The sequence below is a fragment of the Nipponia nippon genome, unplaced genomic scaffold (assembly GCF_047370975.1).
Source record: "Nipponia nippon isolate SJK-2023a ecotype South Korea unplaced genomic scaffold, ASM4737097v1 scaffold_9, whole genome shotgun sequence".
NCBI classification, from domain to species: domain Eukaryota; kingdom Metazoa; phylum Chordata; class Aves; order Pelecaniformes; family Threskiornithidae; genus Nipponia; species Nipponia nippon.
The window spans coordinates 47,876,058-47,893,980 of NW_028262413.1; the positions used below are offsets into that span (position 1 = coordinate 47,876,058).

The following is a 17,923-nucleotide window of genomic DNA, read 5'->3' on the forward strand; positions in this document are numbered from 1 at the left end:
GTGGGGGACTGGTGGCCCTGCAGATGCGGCTCCGCGGGGACGCCCCAGCCTCGAGCCCCGTCCCCCCCCGTCAGCGGTGCCCGTTTGCTCCGGTCCCCTCTGCGTGAGCGTCAGTTTGAACCGAAATAACTGTGCGGAGCAGCTCGACTGCTTTGCCTGCGCTGTTTTGAGTTAAATTGATAAAAGCTGTCGGTGTAAGTACCTTTAATCAAGTTCTCAGTACCTACAAACCCTCTTTACATTTGAACCCGCAGTGCTGACGCTTTGATGCTGGGTACCGGTGGGTGACAGCCGCTGCTCCGGGCCCTGGGACGTGCTGGGTGGGAGATACGTGTACAGGGACAGTGTAGAAATACGTATGTATGCACACACATATGCATGCACACACATGTATATGCCTATATGTATATACAGGCACACTTTTTATATATACATACATAAGCATATACACATGCACACATATGTATATGTACACACATATATACATATATACATATGTGTACACACACACACAGAGATCGTAGCTGGTGCACAGTGTCCCCTGTGAGCACGGCTTCCCAAAGCTGGAGGCCGGACATGCTCTTGCTCTCAAATACACACGCACTTATACACATATACCACACATACACACACACATATACACACACACACACACACATACACACACACACACGTATACGTAGACACACATTCACACACAAACACACACACACACACACCCCCCAAAGCTGGTGCACCATCTTGCCTGTGAGTATGGTTTCCTAAAGCAGGAGGATATAAGCACACGCAGACATATATATATAGAGAGAGAGCATATTAAAAATATATACACACACAGCTATGTGTATGCCTTTCTATGTGGGTCTGGAGGCGGCGGGCAGGCACCCACCACCCCCACGTCCGTGGGGATGCCCCGCTGAAGGCTCCTGCCCAGCCCTTGCTGATGTCCCTTGCGGCTGCAGGGATCGAACGCCTGGGCAGGGAGGGGGAACTGTGCGGGCTCGGGGGGAGACGAGCGGCTGCTGTTTTCATGGCACCGAGGGCTGAGATGCTTCTGGACAAAGCCTTGAAAAGCAGTTATTTATTTTTTTCCTAGCAATAGAACGTTGGAAAGATGCCATCAGTAGTCCTCATGCATCCTGCCTATGCGCTTTCAACAGCAGTAAGGAAAATTGGTTGAGCATGAAGAGGGAAAAAGAAATAACTCTGCAGACTTTGGTCTCTTTGGGGCAGTGGGAGCGCTGGCAGTGCCAGCCCTGCCCTGGGCTCGCCGAGCCCCGAGCACCCGCCCTGGTCCCTGCACTGGGATTTTGGCTCTCCGGGGTAGCCCTGCACCCCAGCTGGGCCCCCAGGAGAGCCGAGACCCGAACCAGCCAGAAACTCTGACATTAACAACTCCCATTCAAGGTGAGGATGCTAGCAATGTGAAAAATCAGATTTCCCCCCCAAATTTTATACAAGGCACGGGGCTGGTTCTGCAGCATGCCTTCCTCCGGGCTCACAAGGGCGCTGGGGCTGCACCCCCGGCCGCTCGTCCCTCCTGACAGCATCCCCATAAAGACAGGCTGCAAAAAGCTTGTACCCTACAGTAAATAAGTGGAGGAAAAAGTCTGAGCCCCGTCCTCCTCCGCTGCGTCCCAGAGGGGTGCGAGCAGCTCCCGCCCGTGCCCAGCCGAGCCGTGGAAGTGGGCTAGCACAGAAGGGGAGTAGAGGCTATTCATTTTTAAAATACTGTATTTTTAATCCTTAAAAAATGCTAGGACAGTATTTAACAAACTTCATTACACATCCGGAGGACATATGCTTTCTTTTCATCCATAAAATTAATATTAGCATAAATAATTCTGTTATGCAAAAAGAAAGATTTTTGTCAAACAGCACCGACCGTCTGGTTTCGCGTGACACCAAGTATGTACAGTTATAATACACGTGCGGACCCTTGCTGGACACAAGCTCTTCGAAACTGCTCAGTGTGTAGAAAACACTTCAAACTGGGTTTTGATTTTTTTTTTTTTCCCCTCAATTTTTTGATTTTTTTTTTTTTCTCCTTTGCTTAAACAGGTAAATATTTTTAAAATAAGTATGTACAGCTGGACACTGGAGATTTGCATTAAGGTGCTTTAATTTGCTATCATTTGTATTCAGTGCATTAAGAAGAAGGCAAATTAAAATCTCCACCCAATTGCTCCGGTTAACGAATGCAACACAGTTTGAGAGCCATGGCCAGCAAAGCCCGGGCGTTTGCTACAGCTCCGCCACGGGAAGGAGCAATCCTCATTTCTTTTTTTTTAAGGAGATGCTTTTTTTAAAGATTTTCGCACCCGTAGTTTGCCTCGAGTTACGGGGCACGTTGCTTCGGTGGCCCCTCCGTCCCCGCACCCCTGCCACCTCATTGCAAACCCAGTTTGAAGCTCCTCTTGCTGTGGCGTGGGGCCGTGAGTAGGGGTTGGAGATTTTGGGATGTGTAGGGTTTGGGTTTGGGCTTTTTTTTTTGGCTTTTGGACCTGTTTAGGTGACTTCACACAAAGGGGTGTACTCTCATCTCGATGCAAACCCGAGCTCAGCACCCAAATCCCTCGGCATCGAGGCGAACCTCTGCTCCGTAACTGGCGAGGGGCTGGGAGGGGGTGCGGGGGGAGCCGGTGGCCCCGGCGGCATCACTCCAGCCCCTGGGCGCTCCGCTCCCGCTCCCGCTCTGCCGCTCGCCTGCGGCTCCCGCTTTTAAAAAATCCAAGCTGTAGGGATTAAAGAGAAACAAAAGAAAACCCCACCATTACTTCCGCTGATTGCTGGGAAGAGTCTTTCTTTTAATGCGATATTGCCGGGAGGTTTAGACCCTGAACATAAATAATATGGAAGCGGAAAGAGGTTAGAGGAGCTTTTTTGCGATTCCTGGTGGTGCAGAGGGGCTTGTGGGACACAGAACTGGGGGGCCAGGGGGTCCCTCCATGCATGGGGGTCTCCACCGAGCCCCCAGCGGGTGCTGCTTAAGGGCTGCTCACCTTCCAGAGCGCGAGGACGAGCAGGGCCAGGAGCAGGAGGCCTCCTAACGTGCTCCCCAGGATGATCCAGATGGGGATCTGTGACTCCTCCGGCTTGGAGATTTCAAATGTTATCTGCAAGGAAAGAGCATCAAAATACGCTGCTGCCGCCGGGTGCAAGAGCCGGGCAGGCAGGGGATGGGGGGGACGGGCATGATGGTGGGGATGTTGAGCGTCCCCTCCCTTTGGGAGGGTGCTGGAGCTGCTGGGGAGGATGCCCACCCCACGCACCAGTGATTTGGCTCAGGTTTTCCCTGCTCAATCTGGTGGTGCTGGGACCGGAGCTGCCTGGCTCCGACCACACCTGCGCCGAGCTGCCCCGGGCTCTGCAGAGCCGGGTCCCCAGCGCGGGTCGCTCCAGCCTTTCTGCTGGCCGCAGGGTTTTTCCCCGCTGGGGTCAGAGCAGGGTGTTGCAGCATCCCCAAGGCTGCCGGGTCCGTGTGTGACCCTCCTGGCCGGGGGCTCACCTGGCGGCTGGGGTCCTCCTCGCGGAAGATGAAGGGGCTCCCGAAGCGCCGCTGGAGAGCGGCGTTTGTGGTGAGCTTCAGTGACTTGAACTTCAGCTGTGCAAAGAGATGCTGGACATGAGCACCGGCCATGGCAGAGGACCCAGCGCCCCGACCGGGTGCCCCCCATGGCTTTGCTCCCCAACACGGCTTTGCATCCATGCGGTGTGCTGCATCCATGCCAGGGATGCGGTGTGCTGCATCCGTAGGGGAGGCCAATGCAGGTCAAGTAGTGGGTGTGGCTAAATTGCAGCAAAAAAGGACTGCTCGAGATTAAATTTCCCATGATGAGGTGCTGTGTGGCATGTTGGATGCACACACTGATAGAATAAGGAGGATTTGAAAACAAAAATCACCCCACACATGCCCAGGCTCCCTGGGAGGGAAGGCACTTACAGGAGAGGAAAAAAACCCCATGTTTTTGTGGTGCGAGGGCTCCTTTGGGGGATTTCTCCTCCAAGGGAGGACTTACTGCTTTCAGAGACTTCATCCACAGATTACCACGCAAGTGCAAGTTCATCTCCTCGTTGGGGGCTAATTTCACATTGCAGTCAATGGAAATGATGTCGGAGTTGCTGTGGTTCTGCAAGGGGAGAAGTTTGTGGCGTGGGAGCATCGCTGCTGAGAAGGGGATAAAAGTCCCCTGGGCTTCTCCTCTGGCATGTATCGAGGGGACCGAGATCCAAACCCCGGCGGAGGGCCCACACACCTGTCTTCCCCTGTGGCCATGGGGCATCCCCCTCCCAGGGGCTTTCTCTCTGGTTTGGTGGCTACCTGGGGCAGCAGGGCTCAGCCCGGGGCCAGGATCAGGCCCATGAAGGCACGTACCAGGTGGGAGATGCGGGAGAGGTCCTCCTCGGCGGGCGTCCTCCGGTAGTCGGTGGTGTTTCCCCAGATGTTGCAGGTTGCGTTCTCCTGCGGGAGAAGCTGATGGGTTCCGAGCATGGGGACGGGGACCACGGCGGCCACCTCCCCATGTCCTGCCCCATGCTTGGCACCTATCCTGGTGGAAGGGGGGGACCCTGGCACCCCCTCGGCTTTGCTCGTGCTGGTGGCTGAGCTGGGATCCCTGTGGGATGTGGCTGCCACCGCCACGGTGCTGGAGGAGGTCCTGGCCCAAAAGGAATCCAGCATCCTACTTTAATTAATTCCTGTGCTTTGTGCCTCTTCCCCAGCAAAAATCAGCCTGGCAGAGAGCCCCGTCCAGGACGCCAGCCACGTGCGCTGGCGTGTCACAGGTGACACGGGGATTTTGCCAGAGCTGTCAATACAAAATGCCCCTGTCAAGGCCAAATCCGCCCATAAACACCCTGTCCCCTGTGCCGGGCTCTTTCCATCACCGGCACGTGAGTCCTGCATGGCTGCAGGGGCAGCGGGGGGCTCGGGATGCCCCGGGGTCTGCCCCCAGCCCTCGCACCGCTTGCGTGGCTGCTCAAGGCTGCAGTTCACCCCAGGCACAGCTAATGCTTTCGAGACCCTCAAGAATTCACTGCATACCGGAGGGAGGTCTAGCTTGGAGAAATATTTGGACTAAACCCTTTGGCCGCTACCATTTTCCACGTTTGCAGCCAAACGAATGAAAAAGGGAGAAGCACAGGCACAAGCCAAACCCGTCCGTGCAGGTGTGAGCATGGGGGGGGGGATTGCAAAAGGCTGGGGTGACCCACTGGTGCAGAAAGGCCCCACACGTGCTTAATGGGGATGAAACCCCCTCCTACCTGGTCCACCACGAATTCGGTCAGGAGCAGGAGGCGGTTGCCCGCCCGGGTGGCCACGGGGACGGTGAGTTTGATGGTCACCCCCTCCACAGGGAAGAAGCCCAGGTTCTGCAGCTGCGAGGACAGAGCACGGAGGTGTGCACGGGGTGCCAGCGTCCCGCGGGATGGGGATGAGCAGGGTGACCATGGCACATCCCACCTTCGGGATGGCACTTGAGGGGTCCCTCAGCTGGTTTAAAACCCCCTCCTTACCTTGAAGGTGCAATGAAAGGGGGGGCCAATGCTGTCGTATCTCTCCAGGGAGCTGTTCGACCTGATTTCGTAGTAGTCCAGGCTCGATGCCCTGCCGTGACGAAGGAGGACGAGTCATGAGGAGGGCTTGGAGCAAACGGAGCACGAAGCAGCCCCGTGCCCAGCTGCCCCCAGCACCAGGCTGGGCTGCCCCAGCCCCTCTGCAGGCAGGTTCCCCAAGGAGAGGACTTTTGGTCTGTCTGGCCCCATTTTGGATGGAAACCATCGCCTGGCTCCACCTCGTGCAAAAAAAGACGGGATTTTTCACGCTATTCTGCTTCTGCAGTATTTTCCCTTTCTTTGTAGATTTTTTCTGGCCTTTTTATTATAACAGAGACATCCAAAGCCCTGGTCAGTGGTTTGCATGTCACGTATAAATCTGGGGAGGTAAATCACATCTCTGTTTCGCAGCTGGAGAGGAGGGAAAGGAGCCAGGAGCATCTGATGGGTGCCGGTGGGAGCCTGGCTGGGAGCACCTGTGATGGGACACGCTCGCAGGCGTCACGACACAGGGCGTGTGGCCCCAAAGCCCCAGACCTCTCTGAAATTAGTCCCCCTTTTTTCCCCGTCATGGTGCCCAAATTTGAATTTTTCATGCTGCTACTTCCCCTCCAAGGTCTCCCTTCTCCTGTAAGGGCGATCCTGATATTTGTTAAATTGAGAATCCCCCTGCTCTCCATAAATTGTAAATATTAAAGTGGTTTTATTTTCAGTGCCCCACTGCCTCTGGTGTGAAAAAAATAAAATGTCTGAAGAATCTGCTAAGAATTACAGCAAGTTGTGCCAGGGAATGTGCTTCTGGGGTCCACGTTTTTTCTTATAATCAGGTTAATAAATTATCATCTGTGCCTTAGCTCCCTGCTCTTCTTGGACCGAGGACACTCTCTGCTGTAGTTACTGTTGATGCCCAAACCCTTCCACACACATCCCTCAGCTGAGCTTCGGCTGAGAGGACTTTCAGTGAGATGGCTACCGGCCCAGACACTGGCTAGTAACATGTTATGAACATTACTACCTACAATAAGTACTTTTTCCCCTTAAAAAAAAATTGCCCTCACACCTGTTTAATAAGACTTGTGCATTTAAACATTGTGAAAGCACAGCACCTCGTTGCTTCTTGCTGTTGATTTTTGTAAGGACCCACCGAGCGTGGTGTGCAGCACCAAGGAATCCTTGCAGAGTGATTTTTATGGTTCCTTCAGCCCCTTTTCTAAACCAAACCCAGATTCCCCAAATTAAAGCCCAATTTGCGCTGGGCTCTGTTTGAATGCAGCTCCCGTGGGGCCAGCACTGGTTGTCCCAAAGGCCACCCTGCAAGCCGTGTCCCCCCAAAAGCTGCGTCCCCTTCCAACACACGCACCTGGTGAAGAGCAGGTCGGCTTCGTACTTCAGCTGAAAATTCAGGTGGGCAAAGTTGTCTTCCTTGGTGCTCTCCTTCTCCTCGCTGTCACTGTCAACAGCAGCGGGGCAAGCAGGGGGTGAGGTGGGAGCCAGCTCCCCTCTGGGTTTTTTGGGGGGGGGGGTCATAGGGAAGCAGGTGGAGAAGGGCTGAACTTTTGCTTTTTGGCCAAAGTGTAAAGAGGAGCAATTTTATTCTGTAACTTTTATTAGCCCAAGGCCATAAAAGATCATTTGGAGAGAGGTTTCACACCCAGCAGCCTTAAAGCAGTGTAGCAGCCCCAGCAGAGCAAATCCTCATCTGCTCTAATGATGAAAATGAAAAAAAAAAAAAGCCCTGACGAGATTTCCCTTGGCTGTCAGAAAGCTTTACCTGTGCAGGGCAAGTGAGCGAGGAGGATTTTGCAAAGCTGTTAGGAGATATTTTTCCTGGGAGTATTTGCAGTTGTGACGGTGAGTAAGAAAGCAGCAGTGGCCGAGACCCTTTCTGCTCAGCGCAGAGCCTGGCAGCAGCTGCACAGCCTCCACATATACAGAAAAATGATCAATATAAATACATAGATAAATAAAAAAAAGCCTAGTTTGTGAATACAGGGCTGCACACTCTGTAATAACCCGTGGCAATCAGGTTTCCTTGTGGTTATTCCCCGAGTAAAGCCTCCAGCATCACCTATGGCTATGGAAGAAAGAAACCCAACGCAAGCAGGCAAAGTCCCATCGACCTCGCAAACACATGCAAGGGAGAAAGCAACCATTAACCTGTTGGCGATCAAGTAGATCTCCATGCTTTGAAGGAAAATCGACTTGCTGAATTCAAAATCCAGGCGAAAAGCTACCTGCGGAGGTTGGAAACAGATTGCAGAAAACACTAGGGGAAAAAAAAAACCCCGAGTGCCAGCCAGCAGCGGGTGCTCTGTGGGTGAGAGCATCCCCCTGATCCCCCCGGGAGATGCTGCTGGGCTTTGGGCAGAGCCTTGGCCTTCCAGGGAGAGAAGAGGCCACGCGGGGGATTTGCAGGATTTATTCTCAGCCCCACACACTGCATTTTTTTGCTCTGAGATTGGAGAAGCAAGCAGCCCCCCTTTGGAAGAGAAACCCTCCGGGGGACCTGCAGCGAGAGGCCGCTCGCTCCCATCTGCGGCACGGGGTCGGCTGGCGGGGGAAGGCAGCCGGAGAGAGGCCAACAACAATAAAATGTGATAAATGTCACATCTGCAAGAGCTGTGGCAATGACCTCAAACTGTCTGGGACTGCACAGCTGAGTATAATATTAAAACTCCTGCTGCTTTTGGGCCAAATTTCCATTTCCAGCTTGTCTTTGTTTTGGCAGGACCTGGACTACCTGATGCCACGCAGATGCATTCTCAGCCCCCGTAGGTCATGGGGAGTCGGGGCTGCTGCGCTCTCGTGTACGGCCACAGGCATCTGAGAGGGCTTTTTTCGGAGCTTTAAAGCCTAGCGAGTTGCCTGGAGCTCATCCGTCATTATCAAGCTTTTGACAAGGAAAGGCTTCAGACGGATACAGCGGTTGGAAAGATTTCTCTGTAGATCCCACTCGTCTCGGCCCATTTTCCCACAGGGGTGCAGGACAGGCAGGTGGGTTTTCACAAGGTGACTGGAGAGAGTGACCTTGGCAAGCGAGGTCCTGCTCTGCCCATGGCATCTCCTCGCTTTTCCTTCTCTACCTTAATGCTTACAAAGGGTTTTATGACATATAAAAAATTACGCTCACTGGACTTGGGCTTATCCCAAGTGCTGGGAACCGCTGTGAGCTGCGGTTTGGAGGATGCCACCAGCCCGAGGGGGCTTGGGCAGGCTTGGAGGAGGGTCCGGAGGGACCCTGGGTGTTCAGAACAAGGAATACCTCTCAGGGAGGGAAGGGTGCCTCATCCTGCAAGGAAGGAGCTTGGGGAAGTTACCATCAGTGGTTTGAAGCCAATATTAAATTGCTCCAAAGGGCTGGAGTCAAATCCTTTTACTCGGAGGAGCTGGGTTTCATTTTGGTGCTCTCCTAGCATCAAAGCAGCGTCCTAACCATCCCGGCTCCCCTACTGCGACTTTCAAACAGCAGCAACAGACAGAAAAGGAAGAAACCAAATGTGTATCTTTAAAACTCCTATTCAAAGCCGCCCAGCCCGCAAATGGATGGATGTGGCCCCCACGGCTGTACTGGCAGCAGAGGGCTCCTGTCCTGCGGGCGAAGCCTCACTTGGGAGGGAGGGAATAGCTTTACCTTGGCCTTGGCTCGGAAAAACGGGTAGCTCACATTGCACACTTTCTTGTTGAGGTGCTTGTCTTCAGTCATGCAGTCGATGTTGATGTCCGTGTCATCCTAAAATGGGATGCGACGTGTCCATGACACTGGGCAGAAGCCCTGTGACCTGGCTCTTTGTGAAAGCAGCAAACACACCCATGGGGCTCAAAAGAGGCTTTAACTTCTGGAAAACACAACCAACCAACCCCCCTGCTTGCTGCAGGCTGGGAATCCTTCCCATGCAGCTGAATTTCTAGGGCCATTCCTGGAGAGGGCATTTCTAGCAAGCGGCTTCCAGCTTTCTGATTTAAATCCTCTTTAGAAATTTAACTACAGCAGTGAATGAATGAACCCAATTATTCTTGGCACTATAACTGGGAAGAAGAATATTTTTCTGTGTTGAGGAGTCACAGGGAAGATAAGAGATAACATGAGCTATTATTCTCAATGGCCACCAGCTAAGCAGGAATATTTAATTTCCTTGTCTCAACAATTACGTTCCTGCTGCTTGAACACCTTCCAGCTCACCAGCCAGGCTGGGGAAGCTCCTGCCCGTTGCAAAGCTCACGCGCAGGCTGGGGTGGGATGGGTCCCTGCTCTGCCTCCTCTGCTGCCAGGCTGTAGCAACCCTACAAGAGGTTGTAAGCAGGTTGTATGCAGGTGTCCCTCCCCATCATGAGACGATGAGCTATTCGCTGGTCCACTGGACAAGTCCTACTCAGGAACCGAAACATCCCAGCACCAGCCGCAGGGAAAATGCCTTGACAGCCATCAGCAACAACCTGGAGCCTTCTCCCACTCGTCTGCTGAGATTATGGACTTTCTGGGGCCACAGCTACTTTTTATTTGGGTCTCTGTACAGCCTCTGACACAAACATCCATCCCCTCCAGTTGGCAATTTGCTTATTTATAAGAGGCGTCAACCAGGAACCCGTTAGCAGCGATGCTTCCATAACCAGCTACAAATATTTCCCGCAACCACTGCTGCATGGTGCTCTCTGTTACCGAGCATCGTAGGGTTTTCCCCCCTCACTTAATTTAGAGTAATCTCTCAGAAAATGCGTTTTTCTTATTTTGTGGGCAACGTGCCCCACAATTTTCCCTTGGCATGGCTTGTAGAAAAACAAATGCAGGACATGGGATCTGCGGGCGGGTATGAAGTCATTGGGGGGATGAGAGAGGGCTCAGCAGCATCAGCATATTTCCCAAACCTCGCTGGGAGAAGGGAGGAGTCACACCAAGACGGAGCGAGTGGCGGGGGAGGGTGGGAGTGGATGGGGCACGATGGGCTCAGCCAGGGGACAGCCGTAGAGAAGTGGCATCGCTCGGCTCGATGCTGAGCTGCGACCACGTTCCCGTTATTAGGCCATACTTCCAGGAGTTATATCTCAGCTGCAAAAATTCATCCCTGACAGGAACTTGGCCACGTGCAGCAAGTATTTTTAAACTATTGGAGTAGAAAAATAAAGAGGGAAGCAATTTCATTTGCATTTGACCTTCTTTCAGGCTCTTAAAATTCAAACGTTTTTGTATTTCCAAAATAAAGAGCTGAAAGGGCTGCAAGTGCTTAGGAACTAAGCCCATAAACATGCCTGATTTATGAGGGATGGAGACATTTTTGGGCTCTGGTTTAGGACACAGCTTTCTCATCCGGCCGGGATTAGAAACGCCTCTGGAAAGCCCTGGATCTCCCCCGGCAGCCTCACCTTGGGGATCAAGCTGGCGAACTGGAGGTTTCTGGAGAAGGAGATGTTGAGGACCGTGCTGTAGGCATTTTCGCCTCGGTTCTCCAGCGCCGCCTCCACGGCCACCCTCCTCCTGCTGCTCTCGATGACGAAGACGGAGGTGTCGAAGGAGAGGCTGAAGGCCGAGCAGTCCGGCGGTGGCCTCCGCAGAGCCCGCCGGCAATACTCCCTGCGAGACGAGGGCAGCGGTGAAGGCACGAGCTGCCGCCAGCACAGCACCAAGACCTGGCCCCAGGGTTTTTATGTGCACGGTGCACAGGACAGCGCAAGGAAATCCCTGCTCTCCCTCTGTCATGCGGCGCTGCTAGGAAAGAGGAATCACAAATTCCTCACGTGGACCATCATTTTGCTTGTGATTTTTGGCTAGCGGTGCCTAGCTTTCTCAAACCCAGTTAGGAGCTCTTAACACAGCCGGGATGTAAGGAAAAATAGATTCCATACCATTAGCAAAGGGTAAAGCTGGCCTTTAGTTTCAGCCTGGCTGAGATCTACCTCCTGGTAAGTTTACCAGCACAAACTCTGCAATGGCAGTGTCTGCTTTTACAGACTTGATGGGTGTTTGGGCATTTATTTTCTTTATGCAAAATAAAAAAGGAAAGGAAAACGTAGGACGATGCCACCTTCTGTCTCTAACAGTGGGACAGCCAGGGCGCTGGTTTGAAGGAATAGCTCTATTCCAACAAGTCACCTCAAAAACAGTTTTCTCAGCAGAAATCACCTCCACATCAGCTGCTCTTGCAGGGCACGATCTGGTGCTTGCTGATGCCATCGGGAAAGCTCCAAGGGTTCGGGAGGAGGTGGACCAGAGGTCTGGCACCCTCACAGACCATGGTGTCTGCCCATGATTATTTGCAGGACTCCAGCCACTAAGATCCATAAATAATCCCCTACCTACAGCTCACTTCAACCTCCCACAGCGCCGCCCAGCCAGAACCAGTCATGCTCCAGGTCGCAGCCTCAGGACCAAGAGTTTACAGGAGACACAGAGCAATAAATGTTGAATTACGGGATACAAGCAATCCCCAGGTAGCAGTGCTGGCCATGAGCTTGATCCAGAGCCCACTGCCGTTGACGGGAGGCCGAGATTCAGGCTCCTGTGCTCCTAGATAACCTTTATATGCTCTCTAAGTGATCAGATGTAGCATATAATTATTTCTGCTGCGTGAGTCAAGCCTGTAATTGCCAAGTGGGCAATGCCAGCCTTGCATTTACTCCCCCCTGTTATTTACTGATTTGTCTCCCGGGGGCTCATCACCATAGCATCAAATATTAGTTATTTTGTGGATTCCCTGAAAAACCACCTCTTTGTTCCAGGCAGGGAGCAGGCAGAGGCTCAGAGACCCGCTGTGAGCGGAGGTGCCGAGGAGCATCTCATGGTGGTGTTGGATGAAGGACCAGCTGCGATGCCAGTCTCTATGGAGCATGGGTTGGGGCTGGGATTTGGAGCCCTCCCGGTTTGTGATACTGGTTGGGAGGATGCTCCGAGTGACCTACTCACATGGCACTGGGCACATCGCTTCTGGCGTCCAGGACCAGGTCAGGGACACAGTGCTCATCCTCATTGCACCCGTTCCAGAAAGGGACCTGAGGGGGACAACAAGAGCAGCTCAATGACGCTTTGCACACCACGTTATACTCCAAGAAGAAGAGACACGGGTGGCGATCCCAGGCTGCAGCGAATGCGAACACATTGGCATCACGGGAGGGACCAGGGATTACAGCCCCAAGATAAAGAAGCAAATGTTACCTTCAGAGATATATCTGCTGCCCAAGCATTTGATAAAAGGCAACCTGGGAGGTCGGTGCTGCTACCTACCGAGACCTTGAGCGAGGTGGGCCAGCCGTCGTCCAGCATGGGGCCGTTCTCGGGGTGCTCCAGCTCGTAGTCGATGGAGAACGTCACTGGCTTCACATAGTCAGCTGTGTCCTGCGGTGGACAGAAAGCATCGTTGAGAAGGACAGGGCTCCTGCTGGTGGAGGGGCCGCGTCAGGGAGCAAGGTAAGGCAGAATTACAGGCATGTGTGATTGATTATTTTATGAAATAAAAGCTTTGCAATCTAATATACTCAGTGTGTAATCATTCTGTCTCTCCAGCTAATCCTCACCTAGGGACAGAGACAACCCGAGCTCAGCAGTGCCACTCAACACCCATCTGATGGTGAAAAGCTTCACCCTGGAGATGCTGGCTCCAAAAGATGGATGCTCCGAGGGGACTGACCCCAAGCCAGGCTCCCGGGGGGACAGAGCTGTCCTGCAACCCTTATCTGGGGCTCATCTGGCCGGCAGCGAAGCTGCACCTTTCCTGCAGCTCTACGAGCTCTTCCCCTGCATTGCCTCAGCCGCACGGGGTTCAGATAGATGCTCTGAAGTGAGATGCTTCTTGGGCTAAATCACAAGCTCCATCTCAAGCTCCAGACTCAAATTTCCCAGAAGTTCACGGCGGTTCAGGCTGGGGCTTGGGGCCGGGCCAGTCTGGCAGCTCGGCCCTCCCTGGCCTCTGCAATATTCTCATCATTCACTGGGAATGTTTGATTTTGGCCAGGTTTGTGCATCAGCTGTTCCCTGCAAGCAATGCAGAGGGTTTCTCTGGCTCCTGCACTTGGGGAGGGGGACCCTGATGGTCAGAGCGGTGCGGAGGGTGAGAGCACCAGGGACTGGCATGGAGGCATTTGTTTCCTGATGGAAAAGATGAGTTTTCACTGATTTTGGAGCAGGACGATCAGCCTGATCTGGGCGTCAGGAGTGCACGTCCTCCCCAAGAGCATGGCTAGCGGCTCGTGGAAAGGAGCACAGCGCAAGCTGGGGCTGCAATGAAGTCAACGCTCGGGGACCCAGCAGCTGCCGCGCACCAGCAGCTCCATCCCTGACCACATCAAACCCAGCGCGAAGAAATCCAGGCTGGAGGATGAGGCTCATTTCCAGCCTCATGAAGCCATCGAGGCTCCTCTGACCACATCCTGGTGCATCGCTGTTTTGCACAAGGTGGAGACTGTCTTTGCTCGGGCAGCTGGCTCTCCCCTGGGGCTGGCAGAGGAGGAGACCCTGGCCTTGTCCTCCTTCACACTCACCAAGACGTGGAACTGGAGCCTGTCGCAGTGCTCCTGCCCGGCGAGCAGCACCAGCCCCTTCTGCGTGTGCCGCTCCCCGCTCTCGTCCAGGTGAGCCCGCGGCGTGTACCTGCGCTCGTCGATGGTGGCATTGTACCGCAGTGCTGGAGGGAGAGCAGTGCTGTCAGGGCTTTTCCCCGGGGTTATGCTCACTATATAGCAACACTGGATCAAAAAATGGGCTTTTGTGCACTCAAACCCCTATTGCCCCACTGGGAGGAGTATGGCAGGGAGCACACTAAGGGAAAATTGGGAAAATCAGGTTATAGTTATTGTTAAGTGTTTCTAACAGACATTTCTTTTGGGCAAAGCGTCCACTCTTCAGGTCAAATGAGGAACTTTAAAAATGCATTACTACAAGACACCGAGTAAAGCCTGTGCAGGATATATAACCATCTGCCTATTCTATATTCACATGCTGGCCTGTCCCAGTTCTGGAGGTATTCTACCCCGGAGCACTCTCCTCTCCTAGATGCTTTACTGGAGATCATTTTCTTCCTGCAGTGCTGTCAAAAAACCTGAAGGTCCCCAACCCGGTGCCGAGCAGGGAGGGGTTTGCACCCACTACACCAATGCGATGCAAAACATGCAAGAAAGCAAAGAGCAACCGTCAGCCCCCATCCACACCATCCGTGGGGGGATCTTCTGAGTAGAAATAAGTGTAAAAGTAAATAAATAAAGAAAACCCCACTCGGCTTTTTGTCCTGCAAGCTCCACAATCATAGCAGGAAAACACTGGATTTGATAGTACAAATCAAAATTCTTGCTCTAGGGGCTGGGAGTTTTTCCTTTGGCTTCACTTGGGACCTGATTTTCCTTTGACAGCGTTTGCTGCCGGGTTGGAGGGAGCTGAGCTGCTATCGCTTCCCCCCGCTCCAGCTGAGTCATGGGCATCCGCCGGTTAGATCCGGGGTCACAGCAACGTGCAAGGGTTTAATAGCAGAGCTGGCCAATAACTTCACAGAGATTCCCCGAGATATTAGGGAAACAGGCACATATGGTCGGCAGATGTGTCCTGCCGCTGCAGCGGGGAGGATGGATGAGCTCTGCAGGACATGGTACGGGCACGTCCTCTCCTGTCCCGCTGGCTGGTGGGGTGGTGGTGACATCCCCATCACACGTATCACAGCAAGAGGAGCTGCAGGAGAGCTTGGCCCCAGGGCGTAGGTGAGAGAAGAGGTTAAACACAGGTAAGGTTGTATCCTTGGGGTGTTCCTTGGCACTGCTTAATGGCAGAGCCACTGTCCCTGCAACATCAGCCAGGATAAGGACACATTTGTGGGTAAAAAGGGATGTGGCAGATGGCAATGTGCACTCCTCCAGACATGCCAAGCTCCTTGGCATGGTTTCCCTTGGCAGGAGCCAGGTGCTCCCTCGGGGCTGGAGACCTAAACAACGCGTGAATTGGGGTTTTTGTCGCGCGAGCAGCCGCGCCGCTTACCCACGCTGGCTGTCTGGAAGTGAGCCGAGAGGAAGACGGCGGTGAAGCAGATGAAGGCCGACATGCAGGTGGCATCCTTCCCGTTCCGCTTGCAGTCCTTGGTGAAGATGTTGATTTTGGAGGGCTCGAAGCGGATGCTGGCGTTGATCTGGACCACGCTGCGGGACCTGCGGGGCGAGCAGGGGCTGGGAGATGTGCTGGGGCACAGGATAAGCAGCCTCCAAGTCTCTCCCACACCTCCTGATTCACCCTTTTCACACCTTCTCACCCATTTTCTCAACATCAAGAAGGTGCTGAGGAAGACCAAAGGTCACCACAGCATGCTGATCTACTCTCAAGCTCATCTATATAGTATTTGAAGAATAAAATCTCTTGCACATATTTGCCTCCTGCTTATGCCAGTGAAGTAGCTCAACACCAAGGGCAGGATTTGGCCCCTTGCATGCACATCACACTTTTCAGGGCAGACCCCAGGGTGGCCCGTCTCTGCTGGGCACAGCTACCCTCCGTCCTAACAGCTTCAAGGGACTTTCCAAACATTAATCAATATTTGAAAATATTAAATTGTTCTTATTAAATAAGAACAGAGGGAGCCTGGGCAAATCACCACAAATCAATCAGCTGATTTGAAACTCCTGGGGAACTAATGATGAAATTCAGTGCAAAACCAACTCTGACGTCCTTCTAGGGCCCAACGGCATTGAAATCCCACGGCCCCACCAGACAGGGGGTCATTATTGTGGGAAGATGGGTCAGATTGTTTGGAGATCAGTTTTCCCCAAAAAATGTCATCATACTGCAATGAGCTTCGGGCAGAGGAGAGTGCCAAAGGAGATAGAGCTAACCACAACAGCACGGCATTCCCCAGAGAGCCGACGGCCAAGTCTATGAGCCCGTCTTCATTCAGGTCCAACTGTCCGTGGATGCTGCATCCAAAATACATCAGGCCCGGCGCGAGGTCCACAGCTGCTATCCGCTGAAAAGCAAAGGGGAGAATCCAGGCTGGTTTCCAGCAGGAGCATCCCTGCCTGCGAAGGAGGGGTTTGCCATGCCCACCTCCACCACGCTACTGAAGATGCCCCTTTCTCAGTGATTGCACCAAACATAATTTTCCAGGGAATGCAAGCAGTTTCTCTTCGGAGACACCATGCAGAGATTTCTGCTGAAATTACTCTGCATATTTACTATTTCTCACAAGTGTGAGAAATGTTTTATCTATAGCAATCTGTTGCACCGAGTGCTAAGCATTGCCTCTAATTTCAAGCATGTTTTCCATACCCTACTTTTGCTTTGTCTTGGACCCCCTCACAAGAGAAAATATCTCGCAATAATAATTAACAATGCAATACCGTGTGTGAATTTATTGTGCTCTATCAGTCCTTAAAATGGGCACAAATGATATTTGTTCTGATGAAGGACGAGGACAACCGAAGCACCCAGGAGCCGTACCTGCTTGTACTTCTTCAGGATGGTCTCTTCAAAGCCGAGGAAGATGTATATAGCTCCTTGGTGCTCGTCCTCCAAAGGTGCCCCGACGACAAGGTCGTTGTAGGAGTCCTGATTGAGGTCGGGCACGGCGGCGATGCAGGAGCCGAAGCGGGAGTTCTGGTAGCTCTGCAGATCGACGAGGGCACCGCTGGAAATGAAGCGGTTCTGCTGGGCCAGCCAAAGAGAAAAGGAAAAAAAAAACAAACAAAAAAGGAAAATGTCATCAGCAAGGATGGCAAGAGGAGAAAACCCTCAAAGGCAAGCAAACAAGATGCAGTGATGTGCGAGCAATTTCTCTAAGGAAGGAGGTGAGAGCCCTCCTGGGGCCATGGGACTTTCTGCTCAGCACGTCCTTGGGGATGGATGAGCCCTGTGCCAGCCCCACTCCTGCTTTGCCTTCCTTTTATAGCAACCTATGTAAATAATTGCATAAAAAGCTGTGCTTTGGATATGGGGACTTGGGCTGCTCTGGGTGGGCTCTGCAGCCTTGGATATAGAGCACGACCTGCTCACTGCCCCACGTGCCCCTGGCGTCTGATGGATTTGGCTCAGAAACTGCATTTTGAGCCAGATTTGAGGGCAGCAGGAAAGCTGGTCCTGCCCCTGAGTGCTGCTGGACACCAGGGCAGGGGACGGGGGTGGCACATGTCCCATCTGTGCTCTGAAGGGATGCTGGAGGGACCGACCCTGCTGCTCCCCACAACCCCATGCCTGGCCCAGCCTCCAGGCAGGAGGGTGCCCTTGGAGGGAATGGTTTTGGGGCAGGCAAAGTGGATGGAGACTGCTTCTCCAGAGAGACACCCATGCTGCAAAGACCCCACCTTGCACCCCGTGCATCACCTTCTCGGGGCCGGGAAGCTCACTCGGCCAGCAGCAGCGAAGCCTCGAGACGAGGCGGCTCCGCTCCAGCACAGGCTGGACTCCCTTCGCTGG

At 53.2% G+C, this 17,923-nt stretch overlaps 1 protein-coding gene across 2 annotated transcripts in view; it reads right to left on the reverse strand.

The window, feature by feature from the left end:
* ITGA11 (integrin subunit alpha 11) overlaps nt 1-17,923 on the reverse strand; it is a 54,284-nt gene that overhangs the window by 2,293 nt on the left and 34,068 nt on the right. The window contains exons 14-30 of one of the 2 annotated variants that reach the window (XM_009470013.2): nt 16,952-17,155; nt 16,348-16,478; nt 15,503-15,669; nt 14,023-14,165; nt 12,770-12,880; nt 12,452-12,537; nt 10,915-11,122; nt 9,188-9,286; nt 7,714-7,790; nt 6,917-7,006; nt 5,518-5,608; nt 5,266-5,379; nt 4,376-4,462; nt 4,020-4,130; nt 3,509-3,604; nt 3,003-3,116; nt 1,762-2,735 (exon numbers count right to left, since the gene is read on the reverse strand). In XM_009470013.2, the coding sequence (XP_009468288.1) occupies nt 2,658-2,735; nt 3,003-3,116; nt 3,509-3,604; nt 4,020-4,130; nt 4,376-4,462; nt 5,266-5,379; nt 5,518-5,608; nt 6,917-7,006; nt 7,714-7,790; nt 9,188-9,286; nt 10,915-11,122; nt 12,452-12,537; nt 12,770-12,880; nt 14,023-14,165; nt 15,503-15,669; nt 16,348-16,478; nt 16,952-17,155 (2,007 nt within the window). In that variant the 3' untranslated portion in view covers nt 1,762-2,657. Of the gene's footprint in view, nt 1-1,761; nt 2,736-3,002; nt 3,117-3,508; nt 3,605-4,019; nt 4,131-4,375; nt 4,463-5,265; nt 5,380-5,517; nt 5,609-6,916; nt 7,007-7,713; nt 7,791-9,187; nt 9,287-10,914; nt 11,123-12,451; nt 12,538-12,769; nt 12,881-14,022; nt 14,166-15,502; nt 15,670-16,347; nt 16,479-16,951; nt 17,156-17,923 lie in introns of those variants that run through there. The other variant, XM_087743251.1, reaches the window with a different exon arrangement.